Source organism: Dacryopinax primogenitus (genome assembly GCF_000292625.1).
Source record: "Dacryopinax primogenitus strain DJM-731 SS1 chromosome Unknown DACRYscaffold_11, whole genome shotgun sequence".
In the NCBI taxonomy this organism is placed as follows: Eukaryota; Fungi; Basidiomycota; class Dacrymycetes; order Dacrymycetales; family Dacrymycetaceae; genus Dacryopinax; species Dacryopinax primogenitus.
The window spans coordinates 344741-368469 of NW_024467208.1; the positions used below are offsets into that span (position 1 = coordinate 344741).

Consider the following 23729-nt stretch of genomic DNA (forward strand, 5'->3'; position numbering starts at 1 on the left):
TCGCTAGGCTTGCGTAAATCCTGGCGCGTGTCAGCATATGACGTCTAGTACGATTTAGGACTTACCGGTCACCGGCTGCTCGGGACAGTCGTAGTGCAGACTCTGTTCTAGCGAGGTTGGCTCGAATGTGCTCAGTTTCCCATCCCGAGGCCAATGTAATATACATGACCTCATATTTGCTGCGTGCTTGTGTCAACCATCTCTTGTCAACAATATGGGAAAATCACGTACGCTCTGTCACCGATCACAGAGTGCTTGGCCGCAAGTTGCATCGCTAGTTTGCCCATCTGCTGCCCGAATCTGAAGTGTGCCTTGCGTTCCGCTGCGACACCCAGAGCCCACATAAATCCTCCAGGACTACCAGTGGAGATCCCATGTCTGGAAATGATTGATGAACATCAACTTGTGTCGTATTAGGTATAACGCACTTTAAGCTCAGTTCGATATTCTACGTAGGCACAGTTAGCAATGTCAAGGAGAAATAGGAGGAAAACGTGCTTTAAGTCCTACAACATCGGTCAATCCCTGGCCTTGTGCCCAATGCGCGTTAATGCTTGTATCATTGAGGAGTGAGACCATGAGCTCGACTTTTGGGTCGGAACAGTGAGGCAAGGCAAGGATTTGGTCAAATCCAGTCTCGAGAATTTGGGAACGGACACGCTCGTATCTGCCGCACATGTCAACAGCACTGTGGATAAATATGATGATAGTACGCACATAGCGTTTATTTGTTCCTCAGAGACGTGTTCCTAGAGACAGAATGTGAGGATGGCGCAGAACATAGACACGAGTACTAACTTTCAACTCCACACCTAACGCCCGCAGACCATGCAGCGTTTTGGTCAGTCCATCCTGCAAGAAATGAGATCAGTCATAATATAAGAAAATAAAAACGTACGCGAAAGTAGTTTCTCTCTTCCAACAATTCCTCGCTTGTAACCTCGCAACCTCACCTACGTCTTCGGGGGGAGACTGTTTGTTGTAATATCTCATTGAGTAATTGGTCAGAAGACCAGTTATCCCTAGTCCAGGTCATCAACCTACATCATCCTCATTCAGCGGAGTGATCGTCATAAGACGTTTTCACCTACTCTGCAGTCTTGAGCAGAAGTGAGAGGGTCGTTTCCCGATTATCCTCGTTCCACGTTTCCTCCAACAACAACTGCCGCGCACATTGACAATATTCGAGTGCCATTTCATGCGCCCCTTGGAGTGTCGCATGACTACTGACGCGCGCAGGAAGACGTCGAAGAATGCGCTGCGCTTGGGATGGTCAGGGAGCATAGGTATGCTGCGCTTCGCAAAATCGGCCAAGCGGAAATAGTCCGGATTCGCTTGTTGTAACAGCACCAGAGCGATCTTCGGGGAACGGTAAGATCATAGCACACAGTGCGGAAGTAAGGGGATACCTTGAGGTTCATGCTCATGACGACATCTGCCGGCATCTGCTCAGTGAACGCAACCGCCGCTTGGCGGCATCGATCGTCTAAGAAGGCACAGTGAGAGGAAGCCCGAAGACAGTCAGACTACTCACGGCTAAAAGCACAGGTCTCCCTCCCACGATGAACGAGCCAACCTTCCGCGAGCGCCATTTGCAACCCCTGCATCGACCTCTGACTAGACTTGAGTTCATCGGCGTCCGAATCATCAGTCCCGTTCGGAGTCCCGTGATTTCTGTTGGACCGCACGTGCCACACGTTTGGAGCGTGTTTCCCGAAGACAGTACAGGATGGTCAATATTGTACAAAACGTGACGACTCAAACCAGATGCGCGCCAAATATGTTGCCACGTGAAAGAAGGCACCAGTGATCCGGATGCGGATCCGATCGCCGATTAGGAAAGATAACCTTTTGAGCTTAGGGTTCTTTCGATCTGTCTGTTCTCTTCACCGGGGTTTGAATGCGTAATAAGGATACTATGACCACCGGGGTGTACATACTGAGTGCGTCACATTCACCTAGGCAGGGGGACCATAAGATCCTGGCATCAGAACCGTCCGTGACTTGTTTTCGGCACCGGAGATGTTGTCTGTAAAGTCCGATAGACCGAACAGACCCAGATCGACCCTGAAAAGGCTTGGCATCATACATAGGCCAAGTAATTCAAAGGCTATCTTTCCTAATCGGCGATCGGATCCGCATCCGGATCATTCAGTAGTGACTTCTCTTTCACGTGGGTATTTGCGCGTCTGTCTCTTTCGTTGAACGGTCACGTTTTGAACAATGACTACTGGTGTTCTCAGTCTTGGGTAGGCACGCTCTAAACGTGCTGCACGTGCGATTCAACATAAATCACGGGACTCGCCTGACGGTCTGATGGCTGGATCCATCATCCTCCTGGTGAAGTGAATGCAACGTCCCCAACAACAACAGCCCGGAGCCAGAGTTATGCTCGGCACAGATTCAGAAAGCTAGTGATACCCCCCCCCCCCCCCCCTCGGAATGCAGTCGGGATCATGTATCGGCCGATCGGCTGGTGCTACTCCTGAGCAGGTCGCGTACCATATTCATGAGAAGCGTGAATGCTGACTGCTTAGTACGCCCCGACTTGAACACTGAGTCGTTGGATACTGAGTCGCATCAACAGTTCCAAACCATATCAAAGGTGCACCGGAGAAATTGGACATATTTAATTCGGCAAAGCCATAACGTGAGAACCTCCTGATCCAGATCAGCGTGCTAGGACAGAAGGGGATTATGAGCTTCTGTGAGACTGGAACGCGAGGAAAGCACCGATGCTCGACGACAAGCTCGCTCGATCACGTCCATACCAACACCACGCATAACAACGCGCTCACGATCGACACGAAATCAAAATAAACGGAGCTTTCTTGTTTGTGGATAAATACCTGGACACGTATCTGTTTATACGGGTACGCTCCTTTCCCTCCCCCCATCTCCATCCCCCTTCAGCGCCCCCACAGACGCCCTCTCCCCTCCCCCTCCTCTCGTCCTCCCCCCCCACCCTCCCCGCAAACCTTTCTCGAGCCGCGTTCCGGCTCACCTCGTCGACGCTCGGGACCATCAAGACTCTGGAACACACTGGACGCCGACTTCTAGTATAGGTTTGCTCATATCACTCTCTCCCGAGCTGCAACGGCACACTGGCTTTGCAGGGTGCTACCTCGTTCGTCGAGGCTTGCTCGGGGATACTGACTTGTTCCAGGACTTAGCCACTGCGGAGCGATCGATTCCGCCTTGATGTCATCTCCGACTTGATATTGTGTGCGCCCCGAATCTAGGTGAATGTCCATACCCTACGCGAACTACTGCTGTCGACTCTTTTCTAGTATTCTATATCAACCAGCACTGACTTAGACACCGCGAAGCAACCAATCCCTCCTCGCCGTCGTCTCCAGCCTAATATCCCGCCCTGTCTGAATCTAGGTGAGAGTCCATCCCCTCCCCTTACCGCTGTTGACTGTGTTGTAGTATTCAGTATCCTCCGGCACTCGTCTGGCACCGAGCCGAACAACACACTCGACAGTATCAAGAGTCTCCGGAACACGCTCGGCACCAACCTCACTCATAGGTTTGTTTAACCTTCCCCACTCCCTCTCCCCCGTGCTGGACCCGCACCCTGGCTTTGCAGGGTGCTACCTCGTTCGCCGAGGTTCACTCGGGATACTAACTTGCGGGAATCACACAGAACGAAGCAACCGATTTCGGCCTCACCCGTCCTCCTGACTTCCCATACATGTCGAATCCAGGTGAGCGCCCGTCCCTTCCGTACAGTCTTATTGACTGTGTTCTAGGATTTAGTATCGTCAAGCACTTGTTCAGCATTACCCGAACGACACACTCGAGACTATCAAGGCTCCGGAATCCTGGGCCCCAATTAGCGGCATCTATGTTATCCCTCCAACCGAGTTCATCACTGATCAGATGTGTAGTTGTATTCCGACTGGAACACACGCCATTCACGAGAAGACGTCGACCAAATCAAACACGAAGGGAATGAGCACACCGGGAAATCAAGCCTTGCCTAAGCTTCATGCTGCACAGTAGGCAAATACACCCTGCGACCATATTCTGCTGACTGTTATTGTAGGTCTACGAACTGAACTGACGACAACAAATTTCCAGCCACTCGCTCGATGAGATCCTCTCGCAAGCGATCTCCGCTGAAGACATTTGCAAGTCAGGGGAAGAAGGAAGGAGGTTTCAAAAGAGGATCAGTTTGCACATCTTTCCTCTCGGCTCTCGCCTTTTCGATCATAGCTCACCTCTTGTTTCTTGCAGGATCGATCGACCAAGACGCTTCTTGTCTTGAACACAACGCACGTCGAGCTGTTGTAAGTGAGTACATCTCTGTCTGTATCGCTATATCCTTATCTTGCTTTCCTGTGGGAATGTCTGAGGGATGAATCAACATCATGTAAGTACTTCAATCACCGTATGCGACAGCGCTCCTCCACTTCAACAGCTCGCCATAATGCAGATACGTAAGAAAGATGACGAACAGGCTCAACACTCACTTCAGGAAGCGAGACTATTTTTTATGATCCTTCCCGAGCTATCCGGCATCCTGGCTTTACAGGATGCTGCCTCGTTCGCCGAGGTCTGCTCGGGGAGGTACTAACTTATTCCAGGACATGCACAGCCGACTTGCTCCTTCTCTACCGTGCGCTCGAACAGGTGAGCGTCCATCGACTCCGCCCATGTTGCTCACTGTGTTGTAGGATATTAATATCATCCAGCACCGGTCCTGCGACAACACGAACGACACACACGAGACCACCAAGACTCCCAGATACACTGGACACCGAGTTCACGAGCAAAGTATAGGTTTGTTATCTCACTCTCCTCCCCTCTCTCCCCTGTGCTGCAACCCTGTCCTGGCTTTGCAGGATGCTACCTCGTTCGCCGAGGTCTGCTCGGGGAGGTACTAACTTCTTTCAGAAACCGTCCTGGCTTTCGCAAGTGACGCCCTAGGTACGTCCATCGCAGGGGATTCGAGAACGATCAATCAATGATTATCTACTTCACCTATTGGTATGTTCGCTTGATGATAAAATCCGTCCGCGGTCGTCATATTGATACTGTGGACCAAGCGAAGTACTTGTAGCAGATGCGAAGCAATCAGAATGCATCATAAAGTCGCTCAAATATTGCGGTCAACCTCCTTCAACACTAATTCTTTCGGCCGGTGGATTCAAGCAGCATCGAAGGTATATGTTATCGCCATCCAGGTTCCCTCTGATAATGACTGGGTGTGCGTGATATCTCTCATGAAATTGAAATATCCTGCTGACGTCAAGTCGAAGCTTGGAAGAGGGACGGGCCCGTAAGTGAGCTCCCGAACAGGTTAAAAACTAACTTCTGGAACACAGGTTCAGTTTTTAGATCATCCCCGAGCATTCAGGCATCCTGGCTTCACAGGGTGCTGCCTCGTTCGCCGAGGTGTGCTCGGGGACAATATACTGATTTCTAGGACTTGAACAGTACGAAGCAACATATTCCTCCGCCATTCGTCACCGCCCTCGTGTCCCACGCGCTGCAAAACTAGGCGAGTGCCCATTCTCTCCCCGCACGGCGATTGATTGTGTTCCAGTGTCCAGCATCCTCCAATACCACTCGTCCAGCCGGGGCCGGAACGAGATACTCGAACTCGTCAAGACTCCGTAACCCTTCGCGCCGACTTCAGTGCCTTTTCAACGAGCGGTTTGTTTACCACCATCCCTGAATAGAAAAGAAAAGGCATCCTGGCTTTACAGGGTGCCACCTCGTTCGTCGAGGCCATTCAGGAACAAACTCGAGGCACAATGACCGGAAATGGACCTCGCTCCTTCAATACATACCGAACCCAATCCGACCTGCTCTTCCATCTGTCATTTTGAATTATTTGTATGTTTTACCTTGTGTTACAATGACTGGAGGCCTGCGTCCACTTTTACCTTCAACAGCATGTTTCGCTGCATTCCTGTACTGTTTCTTGATTTATTGCTCTCTATGTATTGCCATGCACCCCCTCAAATTTGTATTGAACGACATGCCGCTTTGATGTATCTTCACCTCATACCAAGGTACGACAAGAAATATCATGCATGTGCATATTGTCCTATTCCACAAACACACATTGATGGTGGTACTGAGTCGATAAGGTGTGCAGGAAGGAAGCACTGTAGATCCTGAATTGAGGCTTCGAATCGGACCTGACCAAATTCAAATCTGAATATGGGAAATATAGATATGTTTGCATGCCGCAGGCCTCTGTGTAGAGCGGGGCGCAAAAAGCAGAAAGAGAAAGCGAAGGAAGGATGAAAGCAGTAGGCGCAAGATGGGCTAAGGAAAGAAGGGGAGGAAAGCAAGGGAGGAGAGAAAGATGGTATCAACAAGGCTAAGGACTCATCAGAGAAATTCGTAACATATTCCTGCTCAGACGGAATGAGGAAGTGAATGGAACGGAAGGGGACAGGGCAGGTATGAATGATTATATTGCGTCCCCATCAATGGATGTACAAATGCTCAGTTCTGTCAGCCCCCCTATGACCAGCGCTACCACTTTCGCATAGGGACCACCCGTCGGCGATATGTGCCGAGGACTCTTGCATTTGAACCGCGTCTTTCTGTTTCTGCCATTCGTCCCTCACGCTTTGAACTCTCGAACTCTCGTCTTGGAATTGGAAATCATGTCGTGGTGGGAAGAGAATCGACGCTTCGATCGTGCGACCGAAACCCAGGCTCAGAATATGCCTAACGGCCAGACCTTTCGATTCCATCCTGCTGCACCAGTTAAAACTGGTCCACAACTGCCAACCAATCAAAACCCACTGCGACCAGAATATGCACCATATACCTACAGAGACTCGCTCATAGGTACCCCTCCTAATGTGTTCTACATCCGCGACCATGTAACTGCCAATCAGATGGTACCAATGCTGAGCAGGTACGCCGCGTCCCATATCCGCGAGACGCGTGAAAAGCTGACGGTTAAGTCCACTTGGCTTTGACACCGAATGGCGACCTAACTATGTCAAGGGGGGTCGGGAGAATTGGACATCTTTGATCCAATTGGGAGACGAGCATAACATCCTCCTGATCCAGATCAGTGCTATGCAATGTATGTTCATGCGAGCTCAAGCGCCATCAGTCTCATCTGCGCACCAGATTTCCCAGAATCGCTACGAGAGTTACTGAGCAACCCGGCGATCGTTAAAGTGGGCGTTGGGATCCGAGGTACTCCTCTCTTACTGTTCCGCTCTCACTAGCTCATAACGTACAGGTGATGCCTTCAAGCTGCACAGAGAGCAACAGCTTGAATTCAGTTCGCTGCTCGACCTGGCCGATTTTGCCAAGTTGGTCGACCCTGACAAATGGGCACCGAACAGAAATCCGGGCCTGGCGGCGCTCTGCGAAACCTATCTTGAGCGCACGCTGAAGAAAGGGAAGATCACAAAGAGCAATTGGGAGATGAATCCCATGACGAAGGCAATGCAAGACTGTGAGTACTTGGCTGCTTTCTCTGTTGACGCGGGTTTCTCAAATTGGACAGATGCGGCTAATGATGCACACGTGTCTTTCAAGATATTCCGCTTTCTGGAATGTCTTCACACTCAGATGGAGTATGCCCCGCCTTTCACTGACAGTTTATTCACGGTTGATGCACGCGTCTTTTGGGCCGCGGAAGAAGAAGCATGGCACCGTCGGAAGGCAAGAAATGAGAGAAACAGGTCAAGGGAGGCTGAGCGCCAGAAGCAGGAACAGGAACGCCTGAAGGCCGAACGGGACGTCAGCGCGCTGACAGCACCTGCCGTGCTCGGGTTTATCACGGTGGTCAACGAACCACGCCAGAGTAATTCCATCCGGGAAGCTTCGGCCGTGACTCCTTTCCTTCTGTAAACGGAGTATGACGCTTCAGAGACATGCCGCACAGGAAATTCCCCGTGATTGTCAAATTTCCTGCATCGCACACATACCTCCTTGTATCATTGGTATATCCAGTAATGTGCCCAGCATTTCGTAGTCGTTTAGAGTGTTACACTGCCATATGCTCTAGACATTATTGTATTCCTAGACTTGAATTGTGACACGGAGTGATATTTCGTGGGTGTCTAAACTAGGCAAAAAAACAGGCATGACAACCGAACAACTCAGCCAAAGAGAAGAGACTCAAATCCCGTCCGGTAAAGGCATCGAGATGGCAAGGTTGGATTGCGTCATCTGTGGCGGACCAGCACCCATCGGTCCCGGCGGGTTCGAGAACGGCGGCAGGAGATCACCCGTGTTCGCCCCGAGGGAGAGATTCCAATTCTGGTCCAGGTCCATACTCAAGATGTTTTGCCAAGCCATATCATCCGAAGTGTTTGTCATCCAAGAATTCGGCTGCGGACCAGTGCTGCCCTCGACGCCGTAAGGCGCGTAAAAGCTGCTGAAGGAGACTTGTGGTTCTTGGCTCACTTGTTGTGGAGGCATAGGAGGGTCGATTGGGTTGAGGATACTCGTGCGCGGAGCGGAGGAGTCGACAGTGATGGAATAGTTCTTCTTGGGCGGGCCAGAGCTTGGGGAAGAGATGGACCCGCTAAGAGTAGTGTCGTTCTGCACTTGATTGATGAATGTGCCGTCGGGGTTTTGGGTGAAGCCAGTGCCAGGGCCGATAGTGACAGTGCCAAAAAAGGGTATGACGAGGGTTTTGTTCGTACATCGGCATTTTCCGTCATTGGACATGTTCCGTGCTTGCTGGAGACTCTCAAGCACCTCAAGCGCTTGGGTAGCGACCATACTGTGCTCCTCGACCGAGGCACAACGGAGGAAATGGATAGTCTGGTCGATATACGCGGAATCTTCTGCGTTCTGAGCCTCGTCCGTCCGCTGCTCACCTTCCGGCCAGAGCTTGCCCATGCCGACAAGATGTAGGAACAACAGGACCGCTGAAGTGAAGGCCTGGAAGTCGATGACTTTGCACATGTACGCGGCAGAATGGCGGTCAATACGGAGCTGGATATACCTGCGCAACATCTGGCGGTTACTTTCTAGGCAGAGCAAACGGGAGTACTCGAATCGTACATCCGTGAGCGAGCGGAGGAGGAATGGGAGATGCAAGAGCCCCCGGACTTGGTGGTACCAGAGCTGGCACATGAGGCGGTCGTAGTGGCTCGCACGGCCCTCATGCTGGGCCTGGGTGACGTCCCACCACCTGGGAGGGAGGCGTCGGCCGAGCTCTTCAAGTTCCTGATCTATCTCGAGGGTGAGGGTCAGGTCAGGCCCGTTGAAGTTCTGGTTCCTGTCGATGATCCTCCCTGCGAGCCGAGTGATTCTCCGACGGAAGAGTTCTGGTGTCTCCGCCTCGTCCTCCTCGTCAATGGTGAGGTTGCAGTGGGCGTCACAGACGGCATAGGGTAGACCAAGGAGGAGGGAGAGGTACCTGTCGCCTTCGTATATGCGCCACCAGGTCATGCGCCTTCGTTTCCATAGCGGTGTAGCTTTGTCACCTCGCACAACGGGGTCTCGTTGTAGGCCCATGAGGACAGCAAAGCTCATCGCTCGGCGGTAGGTCGTCCATGCCTGCCTGGGTTGACCGAGGTTGAGGTGCAGCCTTCCCTGGAGGATCATACAGTCCAGTCCATCGAGAGAGCTGGCAAACTCGGCATCGAATACGATGAGTCGTTGAACGAGCATCATATAATGCTTCATGAGCGCATCTGCGCTGAGCGGAAGGTTGAGTTGGGAGAAGTCGAAGTCCCCTGGCAGCTGCTGGATGGTCACTGCTATACAGAGCAATGCATGGGCGATGATCGCCGGGTGGCCTTTGGAGAGCGCGCGTCGCAGGACGGCGGAGAGGGACATCTGGTCTGTGCCTCCCATAGAAGCGCACAGATCGCGCCAGATGACCCACCAGCCACTGGCATGGCGGAAGAGGGTGTCGAGGTCTCGCTCGGAGGGGATTGTACGTGTCAGTGCGCGCCTGACAGTGTCGAACTTTACTTTGGAAGCGGTGTTGCTGACTGTTCCTGGTGATGCGGCGGAGGACTCGCAGGAATCGACGAGCGTCGAGCTCTCTGCTTCACAGGCATCTAGATCTGCCTGGTCGGGTTTACGTCCAAACTGGGGACGTCAGCGCACGTAATATAGGGGAAGCCCAGGGACGCACAATAGCATTGTCAAATAGAGAAAGTGCAGGCGCGGATTCGCATACGCTCACACGTCTTTCGGAGACGTCGTGCGGTACGTCACCTGGTGTCGCGAGGTCGATATCGATTCCAGTCTCCGCGACTGTCCTCCTGAGGTCTTCAGAAGAGAACCCGTTCCTCGACAATAAGCGGTCCACGAGTCCTTCGAGCCGACCTACGCGCTCACGCAGGTTCTTGCGTGTGTCAGGGACAGGCTCTTCCTCTTCTTGCGAGAGGCAGCGGGTGCCACGTGCGACACACTCGTTGCATATCTGCGCGGTGGATGAGGCGAAGATGCACCGTACTTTGCGTCGACGGCCTGTGTCACAGAGAGGTGGTCAGCGTCAGGGTCAAGAGGGATAGGAATGTCGGGATCCGGTGGGTGGGTGCGAGTATGCTCGTCCGACAGCAAAGGCATGCTCTCCAACAAGAGGCATACTCGTCCGACATCAGATGCACGTTCGTCCGCCGGACTTAGTCCCTCTCACAGGGCTCCGTTCGCAAGAAAACATAAAAGAAGAGGATGAAAGAAAGGATGGTGGACACTCACACTCGGCACAACTGTGTGTCCCCTTTCTCATTTTCTTTCTAGGTCTATCGTCGACCTCACCGTCCAGATCAGCATCGTCACTCATTCTTCTTATGGTACCAGTCTTTGGGTCGACTGACACTGGTGCTGCTGGTGAAGCAGGAGAGAGGGAGTCGCTGCAGGCCGACACTGGCATCCTCGGTTCTTCTCTAGAGGGGGCAACGCGTACGCCAGATTGTATGGGTTACGCGGGCGAACGAAACTGCAACGGGCTATATCGTTACATGCAAAGGAGAAAGGCTTACAAATGTGCATTTGTGATTGTCACCTATTGACTCGTCGTGTGAAAGTCTCCCGATGCACAGGAAAAGTCTCAGATCACGTTCATCCGAGGCGGGCGGACTTATTTTAGATGGGCGGACGAGTATGGACGGACGAGGAGCGGACCAAATCCCTACGGGTAGAGTTGGGAAGGTGGACGAACCCCGGCCCACGCTCAGAAGACGTGGAGCTGCATCGCCACTGCTGACCAACCCACCCCTTTCTTTGTCCCTGACCATGATTGGTCAGACGGGCGGTGTTACGACAGTCTTCGTGGGTTATTCAATCCACGATGTGTATAGTCTGACTCATTCACGCAGCTGGAAATCTTGACAATGGCCTGAATAATCCTCTGCACTCAACGGCGACGGAGAATGACTGCACTTCATCCTAGGACTGTATGACAACAACGGTGGACGGTGGTCCTACACCTGTCTTTCTTGCTAGAACAGTTGGGCGAGGTATAAAATCTGCACGATGAAGGACGTCAAACTTCAGACCAGAAAAGTCGCGCCCTCCGCCCGGCATCCAGCTACCCTCCTCCCCTGCTAATATCCTAGACACCGACACTAATGGCCGCCCCCGCTACTCCTCTGGCTGATGCGCTCGCCCTCCCTGATAACGCGGTGGTGAACTTCCCCCGCACGGAGAGCTACGACCCCTTGTCTGAACGGTCCTCAATCGCTGATCGTACGGTGGTCGACTCCCACCTTCCGAGCTACGCGCCGTCCCTGAGCGAGAAGAAGCCCCAATACGCCGATGCAGAAAAACAAGACTCTGCGACCGGAGAAGCCGAGATCACATACCCTACAGGGTTCAAGCTGCTTGCTATCATCTCCGCTCTCGTGCTGTCAATCTTCCTCGCCGCGCTGGACATGACGATCGTCGCCACCGCAATCCCGCGAATAACTGACGAGTTCAAGTCTCTCTCAGACGTAGGATGGTACGGCAGCGCCTTCTTCCTTACGCTCGCGTCGTTCCAGTCCACCTGGGGGAAGGGGTACAAGTACTTCCCGCTCAAGCCGGCGTTCCTCCTGTCCATCGGGATATTTGAGCTCGGTTCGCTCCTCTGCGCCGTCGCACCAAGTAGCAGCGCGTTGATTGTTGGCCGCGCGATTGCCGGCCTGGGTGCGAGCGGCATCTCCTCCGGAGTATACACCATCATTGCGTTTGCCGCTCCTCCCGCGCGCCGTCCAGCATACACTGGGATAATCGGTGCCACCTACGGTCTGGCGAGCGTCATCGGCCCACTCCTGGGCGGCGTGTTCACCGACAAGCTCACCTGGCGTTGGTGCTTCTACATCAACCTTCCCGTCGGCGGTCTCGCAGCAGCAATAATCGCGATCTTTTTCGTCATGCCCGAAGCTGCCAAGCCCGTCCCAGCGACATGGAAGGAGAAGGTATTGCAGATGGATCCCCTAGGCACGGGGCTCATCATGGGCGCTGTGATCAGCTACCTGCTCGCAGTGCAATGGGGAGGTGTCTCCTTCCCTTGGTCGAGCAGCACAGTCGTCGGACTCCTCGTAGGCTTCGCACTAATGACAATTGCGTTCATCATCGTCGAGTGGCGCATGGGTGAACGAGCAATCCTCCTCCCCCGCCTGTTCAAACAACGCACAGTCGCCCTCTCAGCAGGATACATCTTCTTCCTCGCAGGCGGCTTCTTCCTCCTCGTCTACTTTGTCCCGATCTACTTCCAATCCGTGGACGGCGTCTCAGCCTCCGACTCGGGAGTACGTAACGTCCCCCTCATCCTGGCCGTAGCGCTCTTCTCCATCATCTCGGGGAACCTCATCTCCCTCTGGGGACACTTCGTACCTCTGCTCATCCTAGGCTCTGTGCTCGCAACCATCGGGGCCGGACTCATCTACACGCTCGATATCGGCACTCCGAGCGCGCAGTGGATCGGCTACCAAGTCCTCGCCGGCGTCGGGATAGGCATCGGGATCCAAATCCCCATCAGTGCGGGGCAAGCGATGGTCGACATGGCAGACCTCGCTCCGGTGACGGCGATGATCCTCTTCTTCCAAACGATAGGAGGAGCGTTCTTCATCAGCGCAGGCCAGAGCATATTCACCAACCGCCTAATTGCTGCTCTCCCGATCACCGCCCCAGGGGTAGACGCGGCCATGGTCGTAGCCACAGGAGCTAGCGACCTGCGGGCCATGTTCCCCGCTGAAGCACTCGCGGGGATCTTGAGAGCGTATATGGACGGGCTGAAGGGCGCGTACGCGCTCGCCATCCCGCTCATGGGCATCGCGGCCGTGCTGAGCATCTTTGTGGAATGGAAGAATATCAAAGGGGTCGCTGTTATGGCTGCATGAAAGCGAAAGGCGTTATAGAAATCTGGACCGAGAGAATTGGACCGTAACATTATACTTAGAGATCGTGCATTTCATAAATTGTATCACTAGTCATGTCCATACTATAATGACAATTGTATCAATACCAAGCGTCGCGCGTGAAGTCCAGTCCAGTCTTAACGTCTTAATGTACATATATCTACCTTCCACTCCTTCTCACTATATCTGCTCATCTTCTGGTTTGTCCGTATGGCGTCGTTCACCCTGAGAAGTATATCGACGTCACGCTACTCCCCGGCAAGACCATCTGGAACACCGTCCCGCAGCTCAAAGCGTTTTGCACCCTGAGGGTCTCCCAATCCTCGTCCTGCGTCGTCTGGTAAGCCTGGGTCGCCGTGCCCAGCTGAAGAGTGTCCAGCGCCAGGAGAGCCTGGTCTGGCTCTAGGTTGAGCGCGATCACGGACCAGCCGCCGGAGGGGAGGCTGAATGCCAGCAAACGGAAAGCGGGGAGCGGGGTGAGGACGTAGCGCACTGCGCCTAGGGGGATGGCGTGCGCGAAGTGCTTCAGGACAAAGTAGCGTTTCGTCAGGTAGATAGCGGTGTTGCCGTTACTGGCATAGGAGGCATCGTAGTATATCTACGACTGGGTGAGCGCTGGAACAGGGGAATGGGGAGAAGAGGGGGCGTACGAGTCCGTCGTTCCACCCCTGAGTGTTGCTGGTCGTTGCGCACGCAGGGTCGGAGGCGGGCGAACAGCCCATCTCAGAGGAAAGCGCGACCCACCAGTCAAAGTGCGCATCGCCGCTAGAGCATTGGGTCAGTGAGGCTCATTTCCAGAGGGAGGTACTAACGTAAGCGTGAACGACCGGTAAATGAGGTTGGCCATCTGCAGCGCGCTGAGCATCGTCGGGCTACCCAAAAGCTCAGCATTCCCGTAGCACGAGCGGGACCCCACCATTCAGAGAAAACGGCACTCACTCGTACCCCTGGCCATAAGCCAACGCGCTCGCCGGATCTGTACTATTCTCCGCGCCGACAAAACAACATATCTCCGTAAACCACATCTGCTTCCCTCCGCTCAGGTAGCGTCCCTGGTCGCCCATCGCTTGCAAGGCAGTATCAGCCGCAAAGAGGTAGTCATGGTGGCTTATGACGGCGATGCTACCTGCTGCACCGGGGATCCACAAGTCGGCTTCGACGGCGAATTGCACTTGCGTGCTCGTTTCGTCCGCTTGGACGAGGACGGATTGTAGCCCTGCGGCGTCTAGTGCTGCCCGGATGGATTGGACGACCGTGGGCCGGACGGAGGGGACGACGACCATGCCTTCCTGTGTGCAGGAGAGGGATCCGCTCGCGGGAGGGAAGCCGTTATCAGGCTCGTTCATGGGTGAGACGTAGGCAAAGTGGATCCCCTGCGAGGCCCAGTACTGCACTACACCAGCGAGGTAGGTGCCGAACAGGGGGATGGAGCTGTTGAGCAGCGCCCCGGCGCACGAGGCTTGGGAGGTGGTGAATGAGGGAGGGGCAGAGTTGACGAATACTGTTAGTTGGGGAACGGAGTACTGCGCTGCGGCGTGTAGGAAGTAGGAGCCTTGAGGGTCGGCACTGTAGTTCGAGCTGGTGGTGCTAATGTACGTCGTCTCCGGTGCACGGCTGTATGAGGCAAGAGGTTAGCGACGATCAGGGAGGTGAGGAGAACGCACGAAGGGACGCCAACGCCCACCCCGCCGCCGCCGACGTTGTACCGATAGGAAGTGAGGCCGAGGGCGTCGCTGCTGAACAATAGGTAGGAGACGTTTTGGCGTACTGCGTCTGGATAGCTGGGGATCGTGAGCGCGCGTATGGGTAGAGGGGATGGGCGTACTTGTAGAGATCAAGAGGCCACCAAGCGCCGCTTGCGCCTATACCTTGCATCGTCTGCGCTGGCTGTGTGAGGTTGGCGACTACGGTATATCATTAGCATAGGTTAGAGATGTGTGATGTATGCTTACTCGGTACGCCAGACTGCCATAAGAATACCTCGCACAAGAGGCCTATTGCTAGTTGAGATATTGAAGCGGGCATGTTGGAGAGTAAGTTAGAGAGATGCATTCGTGGATGTTGGTGGTATAAAAGAGGGAGATATACTCCTGAAGAGTGAGGGGATAGGGTGAATTTATTCCAATGAATTCTAACAATAGGGCACAACGATGTAAAGAGTAATGTATGTTATTACACTTCACAAGGGATCACATTACATATAAAACGCCCACTGGTGGTCTATCAATATACATATTCAGTATCATTCAACATAGTTATCAATAACATTATTTCAATATATTAATCTACCCTCTTTATCCATATCCCCTCTCTATAATAACCCTAACATAATAATATATTCCCCTAACATACCCACTAGCGCATGTTGAATAGCCTCCGTGAAGAAGAGGTCAGACAAACGCCGTTCCTTTCCTCACGCGTCCCTCGTTGTCCGTCCACACACAACTTTCAACCGTTTAAAAACACTTCATCTTCATCACAGCTCTGTTGTATAAGAATCAACCATGCCCCCTCCTCCTCCTTCTCCTTGGCCACATTATGGTACGTCCTTCAATTAGGCATCAAGAAGCACTGACGATCCTTCAACCACAAGCTTGGGCAGCCGGCCACCTTCTCCTCCTAGTCTGTGCTATCAAGTACTTGGTCTCCATCTTCACATTCAAAGCAGCGAGCAACGTCATCTGGTATAAGCGTGCGTCTCTCTTATGTCAAAGCTGTGATCATGTTAACGAACAACCCCCTCAGTAAGCTACGCGGGTGCCTTGATCAGTTATGCGATCGTTTGTTTGTGAGTCCTTCTTCGCCACATTAGCCACTATCTAATCATCGTACAGCAAAGCAGTCGGAGTGCGTCCACAATCCGAACGAACCAGAACCCCATTGATCGCGTGCAGATGCCCCAGGCTTCCCCTCAGTACGCTCAGCGCGCGTTGGCTGATGAGGTGTGCCCGGGATCCTTTCACATCGCAAGAGCCCCGCTAACCCATCTCAGAACGTACAATACTTCCTCCTCTCACTGTACTGGTACGCTCCCTCCCTCCCCTGTCCAACCAAAACCTAACCAGAACCAGGTTCCTCACCCGCCCAATCTTCCGTTCGTACTTCCACGTCCACGTGCTGCGCACGACTCACCTCGCTTGACCACTAGCGTCCCTAATCCCTTTCGCCACTTTTTCTGCCTTCCACACACTCACGTTCGTACGGACGAATATCATCCCCAAGATCCTGCCTTCCAAGCCTCCTCCTCCGGCGCAGCCAGGCCAGCCAGCCCCGAGGGCAGAACAACATCCGTACGCAAAGGCGATCGGTACTTGGGTCAGGAGTAAGTGTCTGCCGTCAGCGTCACGGTGCGGAGGTGCTGATTCACCGCAGACAACTATGAAAGCGCGATGCAGATTGTGGCGTTTGCAGAACTCGTCATCTTCGCCTACGTTTCTGTCGGAGCGCTCATGTACGTCCTCCTTCCCACCTCATGTTCTCTAGTAACCGTCCCCCCACAGCCGGCGCAACTCCCTCCTCACTCCGGTTATCTACGCCCACTTCCTTCGCCAGCGGTACATGTTCTCCTCCTTCACCCGCCAAGCCGTCAACGCCTTCACCGCCGCGGCGGACGCCAGGATCAACGCTCCCGGCTCGCCTCCCTGGCTCCAGCAGGGCTGGGTGGCTATCAAGCTGGCTGGGGCAAGGTGGGCCGCTGCCATCCCTGGGGGAACGCCAGCCGCACAGCCGCAGCAGGAGAGGAGGCGGTAAACGTTTCCCCTCCCATGTGCAGAGACGAACCGTGACGATCCCAAGGGGTTTGTGCATAGTAGCCGGAGGAGTAGGGCAAAAAGTCTTGTTTGACCGACGTGGATTTGGAAGTGTGTAGTGCGTGGAAGGACGTTTTACTGTGTGGGACGCTGTGGCCCGGACTGTGTGCAAGGGCTTGACATGACCGCCTACAATATCTGCCCTAATTGTCGTGTGCTGCCAAATCGGAATCTCTTCTCTTAGCTTGAGTATATTCAATGTGCATTGTCTACGAATACAATTGCCGTGATGACCCCAACGAGTTCTATGATGTACATACTCCGTTCCTTAGATAAAGGAGCTGCTAGTCCAGCTCCCGCCAAGAGATATCCCTCTCACCCTGTCCTGAGCCCCTCGGTGTCCTTCCAGGACTCGTCCACCCAGGGGCTGGACCCCCCTGCCCAACCCACTCACGCTGGCGCTCTTCTATCCTAAGCCGCTCTGAAAAGCTCCTAACCCAATAGGGGCGCGCATGATGCCCCAGCTTGTGCGCGCCGGGACCGTCGTAGGCGGTCGGTTGGGCAGGTTGAGCCGGTTGGACGGGGGGAAGGACGGATATGATGCGAGACGGTGGGTAGATATGTTGGGAGGCGGACTGCTCAAGAAAGGACTGCGAGGGTTGGGAAGAGAATTGAAGCGTTCGCGAACGGGAGAGAGGCGTTGGAAGTTCGCTAGGCGGCAGAGAGCACAAGTCGGCAATATTGACCATGCTGAAAGAGGACGGTGTATTGTGCACTTCTGCAAGGTCGTGCCGTGCTGCTGCTTCTGCTATACTGGGAGTGTCCACATCCATAGACGGTGCGTCTTCTGTGTCCAGGATTGTTCGTCGCGTATCGCTCTTCATCTCCGAGCTTTCGACCTTGGCTTGCTCCGCCCCAGTCCTTGGAAAGCTCCGGTATCCCCACCCGCTGGTATTGTACCGTCGCCTTTGGCTCGCTGCATGCGCGACGCGATTCCCAAAGATGATGTATGCTGCCCACGTAACAGGGCTCAGGAAAATCTGGAGAAGCACGAGGGAGAATAGGAGTGGCAAGAGGAGGAGGTGTAGAACGACAAGAAGAACGAGGGTTGGGAGGGGAGAAGGAGATGTAGGCGGGAGAAGGAGGGAAGCTGGGTAGCTGCGTCGGTGTCGTGGTGCAAAGAGCGGTGCCATTTGAGGGAATCGGTACAAGGTTGTGGAGAAGAAGAGCGGAGTAATTGTTGACAGTTATATATCCCCAGGCGGTCATTGTCATGTTGCCTCGTGGGAGAACAGGAAGCGCCACACGAGGCGAGACATCACGAGGTGTCCGCCCTTTTGTCGCGGTTGTCTGAACCACCATACATAGCACATAAGTCCGGTTCAAGGAGATAGCAGTATAACCACCGAAAACCCTTCGAGAGTGCCTCTGTGTGAGGGATCCACAGGTCACAGAGCCGAAATGTTCTCCAAACTTGGGCGTTGGTTGGTGGGTGGGTCACGGGTGGGGCCTGATGACGTAGTGTAGAGGGTCAGCCAATAATCGACGGTCTGGATGTTCCCAAGGTTCGGGCCTGATGATCGGGTCGGTCTGGCCACTCCATAGTGGTATCCGAACAGGTCTCGAGTCCCTTACCAACTTTGTCACGTGAGTGACCCGCATATACTACCCAGAATGCCGTTCTTCGCACCGACGATACCCCCACACCCCCTTCAAGAAGATGTTCCTGCTTCCGCTACCCCGCAGAGTAACGGGAAGGACGACGAACACCCCCACAGGCACCATTTGCAACTCTATCGCGGCCCCACCACGCATCATCCAGCCTTGTGTTTCCTGGACGGCGTAATGAACCTGCTATCTATGCGTCTAGCTATCTCTAAGTATCGAACGGTGACGTCCGTGTGCGGCAATCAGATATAAGTGGGCACGATATATGCGCTTCTAGGTGTACCATCAAGGTGCATATATGCAGGTAAGCGTCAAGGGACAAGCAAGCAAGGCGGCACTCGCTATATGCTGATAGCTGGTGCTGTGCTTGGTTATTGTCCCTTAATCCTTCCCTGCAGTCGGACAGTACTGGGCAGCAATATCAGTACTGATATACTGCTCGACAAATCCATGGGCCACAACTCTCGCAACTCGAGAGAGAAGCAGACCATTTACAAGTCGAGCCTCACATCAGATGAGATATTGCGTGAAGGTATAACACCTCTCTTTTGCGGGATTGAAGGGGGAGCCTCGACAGCGGCAGTAACCGATGTGAGCGAGAGCCGGCCGGGGGGAAGGTGGGGAGAGGAAGGAAAGGTGAGGCTTCGAATCGTGGGATCTGGTCGTCATTATATATTGCGGGGATGACCCTTGGTGATCAATGACGTTGACTGCAATGCGTTTTTTTGGGTTATGTAATCAACCTGCCTCGTGGCATTACGGCCGACAAGTTCAGGGCGCCTCGAGGGCGTTCAACATCCAGCAACAGCATATATAGGGCACCCCTGAAGGACACGCTTTGCTGTCAAGCCCATCATCTTCTAGCGTGAGGGGCGGAGCTGAGCGGCCGTGGATGACATTGGCAAATAAACATGGTCAAGGGACCCGTCGTCATTGGCATCGCACAAGGCCTATCGTGCGTACCATATCTTGCATCGGAGATACGCGGACTGATTAGCTTGCAGATCAGTTGCAGTCCTCCTGCTCATATTCGCACATGTGAGTGACGCTGTGGCTGGAAGGGGTTCACGAACTGAATAGTGGTTGGAATAGGTTGGTCAGATCAATACCTCAAAGCTGCCTAGCAGCCTGGGCATGGTCTCGATGAACGTCACCACCTTCGCGTGCGTCACCACGTCTATTATGTGCTGGGAGTTACTCGCTAACTTAGGTTCAGAGCATGTCTGAGCAACTCCACCGGAGATCCCTTCCCAGCGATGTACCAGTCAAATGCCTCTGCACCTCTTGGCCAGCATCTGGGACTGCGTGACATCTACTCGTGGGGCTTCTTCAGCTACTGCGCCTCTGTGGTGTCCAATACCACCGAGAGTCAGTGCGCCAATCATACCTTCGGATTCCATTTTATGCCGCTTGAGACGATGCTCTCCGATATCCCGAGCAATTCAAGTACCATGTCAGTGTTATTCCAGTTCCTACTTCGTTTTCGAGATTAACATCCGTTGCAGATCCCAATTCACGATTCCCCAAACAACCCAATTCACCAACAGCGACAACTTGGGAAATATGTCGGCTGCTGGATTTTACCTCATCTTCATTGGAACACTCTGCGCGTTCTTAGCAACGATGTTGTGCGTTACAAACTCACAAAAGTGCGGCTTACCGAGCTAATCGGTTCTCACAGCGCCATCAAGCACCAGAGAGTGACGTTTGCGCTGGCAATGTCTTTTGACATAATTGCTGTCTTGTTCGTTCTAGTCGGCAGCGCCATCTGGACCAACCTCGTTCAAAGTGCCATGCAGATCAACACCACGCCTGCGGCCGGTGGGAGTTGTCTCGGCATCTCCCTTACGCACGGCACCTCCCAATGGCTCATCTGGGCCGCCTTTTCTATTCTTATCCTCTCCCTGATCCCCTACATCATCAGCTTCGTTTCCTACGACCGTGCTGTGCGACCGCATGAGGTCCGACTAGATCGGCACGTTTCTGGAAGACGATACAAAGATCCGACATACTATCCACCAAAGTCGCATGCGCTGGCCAACGTCCGCCGCTCGTATAGCAAGAGTGGAACGCCCAAGTCGAATGGAATCCCGACGACGTCGGTGCAAGCAAGTAGGGCGAGCACCCCGGCCCGTCCTCCACCAACAAGGCAGGCCAGCCAGGCCTCTGCGCCTGCTCAGCCGAGACCGAGCGGTGAGAGACAGGCCTCATACAACACCTATCCGACGAGGAACGGTACTGCTCCCCCGACGACGCGCCAGATGTCCCAGAGCACAATCCCTGCGAGGAAACCGCTACCAACAACGCCGACCACGCCTGTAAGACAAGGCCCTGTGCCTCCGAGAAAGCCAACTTAGGGGACGTGGCGGTTCTGAGAGCCTGAATGACGAACAATGACGAGGGACATTATGCTTTCCTTTGGAATAACACCTGTATGTTTGGGCAGCTGGATATGCCCGTGCCTTCCTCGTGTACTACTTCATGACGAGACGAATGAGCGAATGAAAAATCTTTAGAGCACGTATTGTACAGGGGTATACCCAACATATGATTACTCAATAGGACATACACCCGCAACAGCACTGTCATATCTCGGAAACAAGAGAGTCCATCAGAAAATGCCTAGATATAAGATGAAGGATGAATGAGAATGAGAGTCCATGTGATGCTTTGTTGTTTTGAGCTCCAAATGACGTTCCGTGCAACCTCACAAGAGAGCAATGACCGCTCCGATGACTGCCGCCACAGCACTCGCAGCCACGGCACCCACCATCCCCGCCTCGGTTCTCCAAGCACTCGCTCCACTGTGGCTTCCCCCGCCCGACCCCGACCCCGACCCCGAGCTGGGGTTAGGCCCTGTACTACCGCCCGTCCCGGATGGACCAGCGCTAGATGCAGTCGGTGTGAACACGCCTCCGCTCGGCACGGCAGCAAGGCATGCGCTCGCGGCTGAGTTTGCCATATCCGTCGTGATGCTATTATTGGCGGTCGCGTTGCCCGAGAAATCGCACGCTTGGGCATTGCGGTTCGAGAGCTCGTAGTAATAGCTGAATGCCCAGGATAGTTGGGTCACCGCGTCGCAGTCGGCAAGAATACCGTACGTTCCAGTTGTACCGTTCGCGGCGATGATACTGCAGTTGGCACCTTGCTGGCCGAGGGCGTTGCACACGTAGTTGAACAGGTCACCTTGAATGTCGGTGTTGGTCGGCGAACCAGTATACGGACAGGAGAAGGCAGAGTCCCGGAAGCAGGCGCACTTGGCAGCATCGGGAGTGGGAGGGAGGGAGGTTGATGCCAAGAATGATGAGTTCTGCCCCGGACAGGCGACGGGGGAGGTCGCGGGCGCGGCAGACTCAGCAGGCGACTCAATAAACGTCACGTTGGAGAACTCTGATTGCAAAAGTGACCAGTCCGAGCCGGTAATCACACTGGTATTATCCGATGAGATATTGACCAGGCCGTACCCGCCAACAGCGGGGAAGTAGGAGAAGGCTAGACCACCGGACCACTCGCCGACTGCATCGAACCATGCATCAGAACGGAGCCTCAAATTGTAGTATGACAGTACTCACTCATTTGCGACCCATACAGCACCGGCACCTCGTTCCACAACCTGGGCAAGTCCTGCACGCACCCAAACTCGGAGAAGTAGGCTGGAATGGGATAGTTGCTGTAAGCTGCAACGGTGCTCGCATAGCTGGTATCGAAGCTGCCCGTAGAACCGCACCAGCGGTAGTTGTTCAGCCCGTAAAGGTCCAGGGAGGTTGCCTCGCTGTCGCATGCCAGATAGTTGGCTAGCGGATCCCTCCAGTCGTCCGTCGTATCGCTTCCGTCAGTGCTGGCGTACCCGACCAATGCACCAGAGTTCTTCGAGGCGAGGTATGCCTTGATGTCCCTTGCAGCCGCTTTGATGAAGGGCGCAGACTCAGTGGTGGCGTCCGAATTGACGACCTCGTTGCCGACGTTGACAGCGAGCAAGTTGTCATACTGGAGGAAAGCGTCGATCGTGGCGGTGTACACGTCGAGCAAGCCAGTAGTCCATGCCGGCTGGGCGCGGTTGATCGAGCCGGTGACGGGGATCGCGAGATCGAGAATGATGTAAATCCCTGCTTGAGAGAATGCGTTCATGCAGCTGTCGTGGTTCAAGGAGGAATTGACGCTGTATACCCGAATTGCGTTCGCCTTGAGCGAGGTGATGTATGGCTTGAGTATGGTTAGCTGGTATTCTGGGTCAGTGAAGTGACGCACGAGATCACGAGCACATCCCTGCGCATCTACCAGAGGATCTATAAAATCGGTGGGCTCAGGAAACGCGCCTGGAACGCCGCTTGCGGAGACTGTGCCCTGCTGCTGGTAGCTCACTCCCTGCAACCCAACACGGTGAGAGGTACGCTTTGAGATGAAAGAAGACGAACCTTTATGTAAAAGCGATTTCCATCAGGAGTGAAGAGATATCGACCTTGCTTCGTTACCTGTGGAAGTGCGAGTGCGCTTGTCGCTGCGAGCAGAGCGATGAGAGCTTGAGGGAGGTGCATGGTGGGGGTCAAAAGGGGACCAGGGAAGGCGAGAGAGGGCGCGGGGTGACCAGTGCCAGTGAGGGAATGTGCCGGGTGTAATCGTCGGCGTTAACTGTTTGAAGCGCAGTTGGATTTCTGGTTGTGGATGAAAGGACTGTTAAATGGCTGATGCGGACATGGACTGAGAAAGAAATATATGATTATCCCATAGAAGCCCATAAGGCCGTACGACCGTTCCATCGTCAGCATCCGCGCCGAAAACATCGGCCCTTCTTAGAGGGTTTTTCCCACTTTTCCATTTCCGCTTTTGAGTCACGTCAACAACATCGTGACCTTTTGAATTGGGTAGGCTTGAACCACAGTTACTCTTCAGTACTTCGGTAACCCTTTGACCACCCTTCTTATTACCTCGTCCCCGGTTTCATCGGAACACATCTTTCTTGCAAATCTTATCAGAAATTATCTCGGTACCATTCACACCCATGATCAGATAG

General features: G+C 53.9%; 8 protein-coding genes across 8 annotated transcripts in view; 4 read left to right on the forward strand and 4 right to left on the reverse strand.

The window, feature by feature from the left end:
- DACRYDRAFT_116815 (uncharacterized protein) overlaps window positions 1-1592 on the reverse strand; it is a gene marked incomplete at both ends in the record, with an annotated part of 3388 nt that extends 1796 nt beyond the window's left edge. Inside the window, 9 exons of the mRNA XM_040770268.1 lie at window positions 66-179; window positions 232-378; window positions 429-448; window positions 511-667; window positions 718-749; window positions 799-852; window positions 1174-1359; window positions 1410-1486; window positions 1535-1592. Coding sequence (XP_040627858.1) covers window positions 66-179; window positions 232-378; window positions 429-448; window positions 511-667; window positions 718-749; window positions 799-852; window positions 1174-1359; window positions 1410-1486; window positions 1535-1592 — 845 coding nt within the window. The remainder of the gene's footprint in view (window positions 1-65; window positions 180-231; window positions 379-428; window positions 449-510; window positions 668-717; window positions 750-798; window positions 853-1173; window positions 1360-1409; window positions 1487-1534) is intronic.
- Window positions 1593-6632: 5040 nt separating this feature from the next.
- DACRYDRAFT_108300 (ribonuclease H-like protein) lies at window positions 6633-7842 on the forward strand (the record flags this gene model as incomplete). Its single annotated transcript, XM_040768628.1, has 5 exons — window positions 6633-6889; window positions 6939-7063; window positions 7111-7179; window positions 7226-7444; window positions 7496-7842. 5 exons carry the CDS (start codon window positions 6633-6635, stop codon window positions 7840-7842), a joined length of 1017 nt encoding a protein of 338 aa, XP_040627859.1.
- A 554-nt stretch (window positions 7843-8396) lies between these two features.
- On the reverse strand, window positions 8397-10744 carry DACRYDRAFT_89383 (uncharacterized protein; the record flags this gene model as incomplete). Its single annotated transcript, XM_040776912.1, has 4 exons — window positions 8397-8543; window positions 8605-10044; window positions 10091-10428; window positions 10660-10744. The coding sequence occupies 4 exons, from the start codon at window positions 10742-10744 to the stop codon at window positions 8397-8399; spliced, it is 2010 nt and encodes a 669-aa protein (XP_040627860.1).
- Window positions 10745-11531: 787 nt separating this feature from the next.
- On the forward strand, window positions 11532-13283 carry DACRYDRAFT_89384 (MFS general substrate transporter; the record flags this gene model as incomplete). The annotated part of the gene is made up of 2 exons (XM_040776913.1): window positions 11532-11649; window positions 11725-13283. The coding sequence occupies 2 exons, from the start codon at window positions 11532-11534 to the stop codon at window positions 13281-13283; spliced, it is 1677 nt and encodes a 558-aa protein (XP_040627861.1).
- A 238-nt stretch (window positions 13284-13521) lies between these two features.
- Window positions 13522-15326, reverse strand: DACRYDRAFT_16352 (glycoside hydrolase family 5 protein; the record flags this gene model as incomplete). Its single annotated transcript, XM_040771192.1, has 7 exons — window positions 13522-13899; window positions 13952-14066; window positions 14114-14173; window positions 14241-14915; window positions 14966-15082; window positions 15127-15205; window positions 15254-15326. The coding sequence occupies 7 exons, from the start codon at window positions 15324-15326 to the stop codon at window positions 13522-13524; spliced, it is 1497 nt and encodes a 498-aa protein (XP_040627862.1).
- A 430-nt stretch (window positions 15327-15756) lies between these two features.
- DACRYDRAFT_22805 (uncharacterized protein) lies at window positions 15757-17345 on the forward strand. The gene is made up of 10 exons (XM_040772956.1): window positions 15757-15842; window positions 15895-15993; window positions 16047-16089; window positions 16136-16148; window positions 16196-16243; window positions 16294-16325; window positions 16373-16395; window positions 16450-16623; window positions 16674-16752; window positions 16802-17345. Exons 1-10 carry the CDS (start codon window positions 15806-15808, stop codon window positions 17049-17051), a joined length of 798 nt encoding a protein of 265 aa, XP_040627863.1. The 5' UTR covers window positions 15757-15805; the 3' UTR covers window positions 17052-17345.
- Window positions 17346-18166: 821 nt separating this feature from the next.
- On the forward strand, window positions 18167-19053 carry DACRYDRAFT_22806 (uncharacterized protein). The gene has a single exon (XM_040772957.1). The coding sequence runs from the start codon at window positions 18725-18727 to the stop codon at window positions 18968-18970; it is 246 nt and encodes an 81-aa protein (XP_040627864.1). The 5' UTR covers window positions 18167-18724; the 3' UTR covers window positions 18971-19053.
- A 431-nt stretch (window positions 19054-19484) lies between these two features.
- On the reverse strand, window positions 19485-23393 carry DACRYDRAFT_22808 (uncharacterized protein). The gene is made up of 9 exons (XM_040772958.1): window positions 23134-23393; window positions 22967-23083; window positions 22291-22921; window positions 20400-22234; window positions 20224-20346; window positions 19935-20171; window positions 19811-19881; window positions 19723-19756; window positions 19485-19673 (listed from the first exon to the last, which is right to left on the reverse strand). Exons 1-4 carry the CDS (start codon window positions 23251-23253, stop codon window positions 21426-21428), a joined length of 1677 nt encoding a protein of 558 aa, XP_040627865.1. The 5' UTR covers window positions 23254-23393; the 3' UTR covers window positions 19485-19673; window positions 19723-19756; window positions 19811-19881; window positions 19935-20171; window positions 20224-20346; window positions 20400-21425.
- Window positions 23394-23729: the final 336 nt, after the last annotated feature.